The 9999-nt window shown below is 46.5% G+C and overlaps 1 protein-coding gene across 3 annotated transcripts in view; it reads right to left on the reverse strand.

Moving 5' to 3' along the window:
* The window catches only part of MAMDC2 (MAM domain containing 2), a 180399-nt gene extending 170618 nt beyond the window's left edge, over window positions 1–9781 (reverse strand). For all 3 annotated transcript variants that reach the window (XM_055272309.2, XM_055272311.2, XM_055272312.2), the window contains exons 1-2: window positions 9397–9781; window positions 8933–9046 (exon numbers count right to left, since the gene is read on the reverse strand). In XM_055272309.2, coding sequence (XP_055128284.1) covers window positions 8933–9046; window positions 9397–9430 — 148 coding nt within the window. In that variant the 5' untranslated portion in view covers window positions 9431–9781. The remainder of the gene's footprint in view (window positions 1–8932; window positions 9047–9396) is intronic.
* Window positions 9782–9999: the final 218 nt, after the last annotated feature.

Consider the following 9999-nt stretch of genomic DNA (forward strand, 5'->3'; position numbering starts at 1 on the left):
CTATACTTCCTGTTGATTCTGAGAGCTAACTGATAAACTTCCAATACCTCCTTCACTGCTTGATCAAATGAAAAGCCTTAACTAGCACACAATTCCTTTTACCTTCTACCACAATTATGGGTTTTTGTTTCCTCTATTGGCCTAGGGCCGCCACCAAGGGCAGGGACCATGATTGTGAACCCTATGGACTGTGTACTCGTGTACTATGTCCTCCAACTACTAACATAGAACCTGATGGATAGTAGACACTTAGATGCTTGTTCACAGTATGAATAGTCTGCAGTAGGTTTTTCTGTAAAACATATTATTTATTCATGATGCAATGAAATTATGGTAATGATACCACTTGTTTTATTATCTTATTCTTAGCCTCAGAATCCCATAAAACACATGCAAATTTCTCACAAAGTAGAGAAAGCAAATATTCTGGAAGATCTGACTTGCAAACCTGATCCTCTGCTTTCTCCATTTGTCATAACCATATATAAGAACTTCTTCCCAGAGCAGACAAATATCCTTATGTGCTTTTAACCATCAAGGTGGGTACTGTGGACATCTCACACCTGAGTGCCTCAGAAACACCCGCTCTCCATAGCTAGTTCAAAGTCTGGTCACCCTTTGCCAAAAAATACTTTTCAGCCCCAGCAGCGCCACTCTCAAGGTTGCATTGTGGATGTTTGTGATGGCAGAGGGTCAAGGGACTTAGGCAGCCCTGATGGGTAAATAATCTAAGAGCTTTTTGTCCATTGGCAAATTAGGGATGAAACAGGCCACGTACTGGTGAGACAAGCTGTAATACTGCTTTGCTGTTATATTTGGAAATTACAACATAAGCCTTCAAACTCTTTGAAGTCCCATGGTAGGAAGGATTACTAAATACAACCTCTTTTACTACAGGAAAAAAAATGTTAAGGATTTTTTATTTTTTTTTCTATCAATCTCAACAATGGCTTTAGAGATTGGTGAAATGCAAAGTGTTTGTTGATGCCACATATTATCAGGCATTGTAAGGAGGATGTGATTCCTGTTCTCAGAGACATAATAGTCTGATGAGGTGACAGGGTGGGGACTCTTATCAGGAGATGCCAATAAGAAGACTTACACAGTGGAAAGTGCAGAGAGCCATGGGAAGGGAGGGTTTTCATCTGGAAAAGTTGTGGAATGTTTTAAGAAAAAGCTGGACCTTAAAGCATAAGTGGGACCTAAATAGATGAGCATGGGACAGGAGAATAGAAAAGCAGCATTATACAGGTAAAGAGAACTTTGCAAATAGAACAAGAAGCAAGTAAGTAAAGGGCATGTTGAATGAACAGCACATTAGAGATTAATGGGAAGGAAGAAGAGAAATATAATTTGGAGCAAACTGAAGAGCCTTGAATGCCAAACAAGACATTTTGCACATTAGCCTGTGGGTAATTGCTAATCATCAAAAGATACTTAAGACGAGGGCATGTCTTCTATCTTACATCTGGAGAAACTGGGGAGTTGAAAGCCATTCCAATACACATTCCTCACCATGGACACATATCAGAATCACATAGGGAGTCTGTTAGTGTGTGTTGTTTTTTAATGATGCCAAGTCTGGTCCCATTTCTGGACAAATAAATCAGAATCTCTTGGAGTAAGACCTGGATATAGTTTAAAAAAAATTTTTTTTACCTGTTTTAATTTCCAGCCAGGGCTGAGAACCATTGCACAGGTGAAACCATATCTATCTGTCTGTCTGTCTATCTATCTATCTATCTATATCTATCTAGATAGGTAAATAGATATAGATTAAATAGATGGATATGTAATCAAACACTCCAAGAACCTAGACCTGAATGCATAACTACATTTATGTGATTTAGTTGGTTAAGAAAAGCATAAGAAAAATTGAAGGAGAGTGCTTGGATAGTTGTTAGACATGAAAATCAGGGTTGACCAACAAGGATGCCCAAAACAAGTTTAACTACCTGTTAGCTCTACTTATTGGGATACCCATCACCTCTACTAACATAAATGGATTTCACTCAACTTCTTCAAAACCTAATATTGTTTGATAAGAGATAGAAGTAAGACTGATGCTGGGGTGATCTACCAAAGAGGTTGTTTTAAGAACCAAATTTTTAAATGAATATTACACCCCAAGATACAAGTTACCAAAACATGGTAACTATAGGCTAAAAGATTTGAAGATGGCAACAAAAGCATAAAGTCCTCTGAAAAAAATTATTTTTTTCCTCCCCACATATTAGCTGACTTCTGCAATTATGGGAAGGGAAACATCCTAAAAATCTCCAGGTGTCCTATTAGGGATCAGGCCAGGATTTGGGTAGCCACTTCCCATTCAGCAACTCTAATTTGAGTTGGGAAGAAACTCAATTAGGAATCCCTAATTGAGTAGGGAGGAAACGAGATGGGGTGTTGGCCTTCATAAGGAGGAGGCTGCCCAGACACAGCTTACATCCAGTAAGCCAGTAGAGGCTTAGCAGGCAGATATTACCACCCCTGGTGGGTTAAATCTCAAGTGGAGGGGTCAGGCAAGAAAATTCAAGCACCCAGACTGATTGACAGGAAGGCCAAGGGTTAGGGTCTTGTCCAAGAACTTAGGAGATGAGAGATCATAGAAGGCACCAGCACCATCACTAATGGAGCCAATTGATGCTGAGGCACTAGCAGGCTGGGGTGGGAGAATAGTGAAGCAGGAAGGAAAGCATTCTTGACAACAACCAATAATTTATAGAGAAAAATGTGTCATCTGCTGGGAGAGACTACATACTAAGTATGAAACTCAGTGTTATTACTTTATATCCACACCTTGCTCAGCCACACAAAAGTGAGATGAGGCTTACCAGTGCTTAAACTAGAGCCAAATAAGAAAAATAAGGTTCTTTCTCTGGTTGGAATGAAGAGTAGATGGCATAACTATAAGCAAAAGAAAACTACACTCTCCTTAGCTCCCCAAAAGCTGTTTTGGAAAGCTGAGTTAGAAAAACTAATGTTTATTTATAAAGTTTATGATGTTGATTAAAGACACATCAAGTAATAGTAAGAATAACATCAGTTTCCATGTATAAAGTGCTCACTCTGTGTTAAATGTATTAACGTATATAGTCTTCACAACAATCTCATGTGATACGTACTTTTACTATCTCAATTTTATAGCCAAGGAAACTGAGACATAGAGAGGTTAAATAACTTTCCCAAGCCCACACAGCTTGAAAGAACAGAGCCTGGATTCTAATCCAAGTTAACCAGCTCCAGAGCTTATACTAACCACGAGGCTTAAGCCATTCTTCATGATAAGGAACTACCTTTGAAGGGGCAGAATGAACCAGGAGCACATAGGAAAATGCTTAAGGATATGTTCGGGATCTAATACATTCATTCAACAGGTTCTTTCATTCAACAAATATATATTGAGCACCTGCTATGTGCCAGGCCCTTTTCTACATGCTGAAGATTGCAGACAGGTGGGATCCTTATACATCTGAAAGAGCGAATACATGTTACATGGTATGGCATAAAATGTAGTGTTTTGTGGCTTTGGTAGGCCCCAAACACTGCATCTTTGGAATCTGAGTTCTTCCACATGTCTGAAATATAATTAGCTCTCTGATGAAGAGTTTCCAACACAAAAAAGTTTCAGAGTTTAGAACCCAGAGTGGAGACAGGGATGTTTCCTCCAGTGCTGGAGGAAAAAGAACTGGTGGAGAGCCAAGGAGATGAGGCCCTGTCCAAGGGCTCCCTGACTTGGTCTGTGTATGAGGAGGCTGCACTGGATGACCTCCAAGGCCCAGCTCTAGGATCTGGGTTCCCAGGAAGCAAGGCAGAAGCTAGGCTGCCCTCAGGCACAGCACAGCACAGCCATGCTCAACCTGAGAGCAGTCACAGCCAGGGCAGCAGCAGGAAATGGCATGTGACACTGCAAGTATAACTAGGTTACATTTCTGGAGTCAACCATCTCTCCCAGAGGGTGTCAAGGAACATCCCCGACTTGTGCCAATTTCCATCCCCCATACAATGTGCGGATTGTACTTCTGCTTAGAGAGCTCTAAGAACAACGTGCAGACATAATGCAGGACCAAGTAGCCCCATGCAGATGAGCATAACTCGTCCCCGGCCTTATGAACTTCGTGATGTGAGGGTGGGATGCTGAATCAGCCCTCCAAAATCAGGAAAGGAGATGTAGTCTGCAGGAAGGAGAAGACTGGCTCTCCTCTCCCAGGAACCTGGGATCCTTGCCAGATTTGTGGCTCTAGCTGAGCCTCAAGAAATAGCAGGCAGGATTCATCACTGTTAATAATAACTGGCACATGACTGAGTGCAGAACTGAAACGCAGATGGCCGAGGAGCTGACAGTGTCCTTAAAAGAGAAGGGACAAGTTTGAGTGAAGGAAAGGGTGTTAGAGAGACAAACGCACATGTATTTACACATGATTTTGGGACATTCTACCATGCCCCCACCCCACCTCTTCGTGATGCCCAACCCTGTAGCCCACCTGCCTGCCTCAGATGCTATCACTCACTCCTGGGTACAAAAGCCATCCAACCTTTTTCTGTATTAGGCGATTTCTCAAACCCTGACTCCTACTGTGGAAAAACAATGTAGGTCGTCTCTACAACAAGTGCTTTCAATTTCTCTTTTTACCTCCTCTTCACCTGAGACATTTCTGCAGCTGCCTTCCTCTTCCAGGTAGCTGAGTGTTCCAAACTCCTAATTAAGCGGCAACACCTAGACTTGGCTTTACCCTGCCTCAGCTCCTCGAGTGACTTCCTCACAGAGTTCAGTTAAAGGTGCTAAGCCACAATGTCCAAAAATGAGAATGAAGCCAAAATCCACTCAATGATTCCTTTGAATCATGCCTGTTTGGATGCGAGGCCAACTGCATGATCTCCAAGAATCCTCAGGGCAAAGGACCTCTGCCCCCACAGCTGGCTTCAGGAAAATGGAATAAGCAGCCCTGATTTCAGCTGAGGAACACTGCTCAAAGGGGTTCCCAGATCCTCTGAGCTGTGAATAAAGATGATTTTTTTATAGGATAAATGAATGGAGAAAGATTTTCACAGGATAAAACAGATCCCTGGCTGGGTGCGGTGGCTCATGCCTGTAATCCCAGTACTTTGGGAGGCCGAGGCGGGTGGATCACTCAAGGTCAGGAGTTTAAGACCAGCCTGGCCAACATGGTGAAACCCCATCTCTACTAAAAATACAAAAATTAGCCTGGGGTGGTGGCACATGCCTCCTGAGTAGGTGGGACTACAGGTGCATGCCCCAGCTACTCCAGAGGCTGAGGCAGGAGAATCGCTTGAACCTGAGAGGCGAAGTTTACAGTGACCCGAGGTCACACCACTGGACTCCAGCCTGGGCAACAGAGTGAGACTCCTTCTCAAAAAAACAAAACAAAAAACAAACAAAAACAGATCCCTTCTTTGCTGGATTCAATTCAAACTTAAAATTTAGAAGTGAGTTCAAATTTGAGTCTGACATAGTATCACTTCCCTTGACAAGTTAGGGAAAATTAAAATATTCTATAAAAAGAATAGAGGGAGATCAAGAAAGCAGGACAACCATGGGCAAAATGAGAAAGTAGACAAACCTGGGTTTCAGTGCCCGATCTCCTGTACTGGTACACCTGGAGTTCCCTGGGGGAAACTGCCATTGGGATAAATAACCCAAGCCAACACAATGCCTGGTCAAAACTTACCTATTCTGTGTCCAGTGGAGATAAAGCATATTTTAAAGTGGCCATGAAATAGAGACACTGGAACTGTAATCAGGGACATCTAGGGATTTAATACTCTAAATCAAAGGCATGAACCTCAGATACTATTTCAGGCAGCAAAGGGGATATTTAGAGACAAGGAGACTTTTCCAACTACCTCCAGATTTGATTCTCCTGTGATGAAACCCCAATTTGCAGATTTGTGTCCCAACTTACCTTCCTTCTCTGGCCTTTTGCATTGTTCTCTCCACAATAAATTAACCTACTGACCATGGACATATAAGAAGTGCATCTGGCACATATGTTTATTGCAGCACTATTTACAATAGCAAAGACTTGGAACCAACCCAAATGCCCGTCAATGATAGACTGGATAAAGAAAATGTAGCACATATACACCATGGAATACTATGCAGCAATACAAAAGAGTGAGTTTATATCCTTTGCAGGGACATGGATGAAGCTAGAAGCCATCATTCTCAGCAAACTAACACAGGAACAGAAAACCAAACACCTCATGTTCTCACTCATAAGTGTGAGTTGAACAATGAGAACACATGGACACAGGGAGGGGAACTTCACACACCGGGGCCTGTCGAGGGTGGGGCGCAAGGGGAGGGAGTGTATTAGGACAAATACCTAAAGTATGCGGGGTTTAAAACCTCGATGACGGGTTGATAGGTTCAGCAAACCACCATGTCACATTTATACCTGTGTAACAAACCTGCACGTTCTGCATATGTATCCCAGAACTTAAAGAAAAAAAAAAAAAAAAAGAAGTGCATCTGGGCAAAAGTCTCTGAAACCCACTACTTTCCATGGTGGATCCAGTACATGCAGGTGAATGGAACCAGTTACAAAGGGTTTCTGCAGCAAGAAGTGCATTTGCAGAGAAGCTTGTGAACAGCTTGCCAAATTTCAGCCTGGAAGAATTTTATTACCTTTAATTTACCAACCTAGAAATGGGCTTATAAGGGAAATTCTTAGTGATGTCTTCTTAGCGGGCAACCACAGCAACTGCCACACACCTACCTCACTACCCTGGAGCCTGGAGTACACTGTTACGTCCAAGTTCTGGCCTTTGAAAAACTGAAGCTGGAATAACTGGAGTCTAACCTGCCTGCTCCACCCTGGAGTGCTCAGAGGAGAATGAATTAACTTCCCCCAGCCAACCCAGTAGCCCCAGTCCTGAGCCAGAAAACAGTGGCTGTTAGAAAGAATGCAGAAAGCAAAGCCACAGTGCCTTCATTATACTATTAAACTGTAATCACCTTTTTCTATAAGCATCTTCCTGTTTTCTCTGAAGGGGGACGGTTTAACTGCTGTGCTGGGGCAGAGGTGCCAACTCAGCAGAGAGACTTCCTGTGGGTCTGGGAAGCAGTTGTGTTCAGCACGCTGTGGCATGCCCACTGACCAGAGGCAGGCTGTGAGGGGGCCCCCATCCTGAGAGAGGGCCGGAGGCAGGGACTCAGAGACTAAGGCTCTTGGCTTAGGGAATGATTTTGATTTCCTTTTCTCAGGGCCAGCACTAGGATGAGGCAAGCCAAGTGCTTAGGGAACAAGACTTAAGGAGCTGTTCACTCTCGGGTCCTGCAAGTAGCTCCTTCACCCTAGTGCCAGCCCTATTCAGAGCCAACAACAGCACAGGTTGTGTGTGTGTGTACACGGGCTGTGGAAGTCGGCAGTTCTCACAGTGTAGTCCCGAGACCAACATCATCAGCATCACCTGGGAACTTGTTAGAAATTCTCAGGCCCCCTGAATCAGACACTCAGGGAGTGGGGCCCAGCAATCTGTGTCTTACAAGCCCACCAGGTGATTCTGATGCAGCTGCGGTTTGAGAAGCCCCGTGCTGGAGAAGAGTGCTCTCCAAAGCCAGTCTTGCGGCATTTCTAAGGCCATCTCCCACAACGCTTCCATACAGCCAGTATAGGGAAAGGGTGAGTGGCAAGATTACAGAGACTTTCCTAAAGCCATCAGCAAGATAGGAATCCCTCGAATAATAAATCAGGAATTGCTTTTTCCCAGCCACCCCTAAGTAAATTGTAGTAGTCAAGACTTGGCAATTGTTGGATAAAGATGGAGATTACTACTGAACCAGTTCCTTCCTGTTTCTTCCTAACTAGACACTCAGCCACTCAGTGACACTGTGATATGGACTAGCCATTTGAATATTCTATGGCTGAGATTCCTTCCTCTGTAAAATTGGTCCAACATCACCTACCTGTGAGAGTCAGAGAAGCTAATGTATGCAGAACCCTGAGTGGAAGCCTGGGGCAGGGTGAGCTGTGGTGACACTTCATACATCTAACCAGGGGTTCTGGGCTCCATCCTCCCCCAGGGAGCCAGGTGGGAGGATCTGGGGCCTGAGGACAATTGAATGGGGAAGGAGGTGAGCTGGTTTCATCTAGGCTACTATGTTTTTTAAAGAAGGCTATTTTCCAATCCAAATAGTCTGTGGGCATCAGGCTTCATTGGTGGTGACAAAAGAGAAAGGAAAGAAGGGACACCCAGTGCCGCCTGCCATTGGGTCCTGAGAACCACACTTAAAAAAAAAAAAAAAAAAAAGCCATATAAAGGCAAGACGACACTTCAGAAGACCCCACATTTAAACTGTATCCTTGGGACCCAAACAGTGTATAGTAAGACAATGGCCACCAGTGAAACAGGGACCCCAGGCATTTGGCAGTGTACTTGGTTTCTTTTGTCCAGGGCAGGATTATAAACAGGAGTGTGAGGATGAAATCATGCAGCAAAAAACACTGTCAGGGTCAAGGCGGGCGTGATGTCTTAGCACTGAGGTCCCATCACAGAATTGTGGAACCATTTCTGCAAAGCTGAAGGAGAACTAGTCCCATCCAACTTTTCCCAACTCACAGACATGTCTCCTGAGGACCAGAAAGGTTGCTGGCCTACAGAGGCACACAGGGGAGGACAATCATTAGCTGTGCTCCCTTTCTCCCTTCCATTAAGGAGTGCTGGGGTGAGACGCAAATTTTAAGCTTCTACCCACAGGCCAGGTAAGCAAAGGGCGGCCTCCCGCCCACCCCGTGCCTGCCTCGGCCATCCCTTGCAGCACAGCTGAGGGCTTGAAGGAGGATCCATGACTCACACTTTTCTTGCCCCGGGGAATTAACTCCAAGATAACATTACCCATGTGGGTAAAAAAAGCAAGCCATTAAGGAAGAAAGTTCACCTCGCGCCCCTCTCCACCGAGCCTTCTTACCTTCCTCATTTAAAATCCACGGCAGAGAGGCCAACACGGAGTCAAAACCGCAAGTGCTCTCTTCAAAGGCACAGGACCCAGCGGGCAGGTCGAGGGCACCGGAGAGCTGCAAGGCTGCGGGCACAAAGCGAGTTTCAGTTCGACCTTCCCCCAGGAGCGTTTGCACCAACTCGGGGAGCCCCAGGGGGACTACCTGGTGAAAGTGGGGGAAAGACTAGCGGGAGGGGGCGGGGGAGGGATGCAGTACCTGTCCCCTAGCATCCCCGGGCGCCTCCCTCCACTGAGCGACCCCACGCCCACCCCCACCCCAGGCTTGGCCAGGGGAGGGAGTTAGCGGCTGCGGAGGATCAGGAGGCGCCCTCGGATGGCCCAGCCCAGCACGGTGAGCCGGGCCCCTGGGGGCAGCAGGAGCGAGGGCAAGTCGTCAGAGCGCCCCCGGGGTTGTCCCGGGGTCCAGGCCTTACCTTGCAACGCCAGGAGGACGCCCATTAACAGCATGGTCGCGTTTCGGGGAGGACGACTAGGAAGGGGTGCAAGTTGCCAGCCCGCTGGGACAGGCTGCTCCTAGTGAAAGGGATCGTGGGAGGCGGGGGCGCTGGGAACCCGGGGAGGGAGAAGTCGAGAGGCAAAGCTTGCACTCTGAGCTGCCCAACTTTGCAGAGCGGCTCTCGGAGCCGAGCGGTACGCTGGAAGGTGCCCGAATGGAGAGCGCCAGCGCCGCGGGGCTGAGCAGCAGCCTCAGGTCAGACCGCGGCCCAGCTGGTCCTGGGCGACGATGGGGCTGGGCAGGGAGGAGACAACTGCACACTTTGAAAGGCCAGCCACGACTGGCTGGGAGGGGAGAGATCGGCCCGCAGTGCCTTCGCTCAGGATTTTAAAGCTTGGGATCAGAGCCCTTGCAGACACTTGGAAGGGGCAGGCCTTCCAGGAGTCCCTCCGCTGGGTTGGGACCGGAGGCGCCCGCCCCGCCCAGCGGCGGTGGGAACTCGCTTATTTCTGGGGACAGCTTCCCTGCATCTGGCATGTCAGTCCCGCAGGGCTGGCCCTAATTTTAACTTCTTCTCCCC

This window comes from Symphalangus syndactylus, chromosome 3 (genome assembly GCF_028878055.3).
Source record: "Symphalangus syndactylus isolate Jambi chromosome 3, NHGRI_mSymSyn1-v2.1_pri, whole genome shotgun sequence".
NCBI classification, from domain to species: Eukaryota; Metazoa; Chordata; class Mammalia; order Primates; family Hylobatidae; genus Symphalangus; species Symphalangus syndactylus.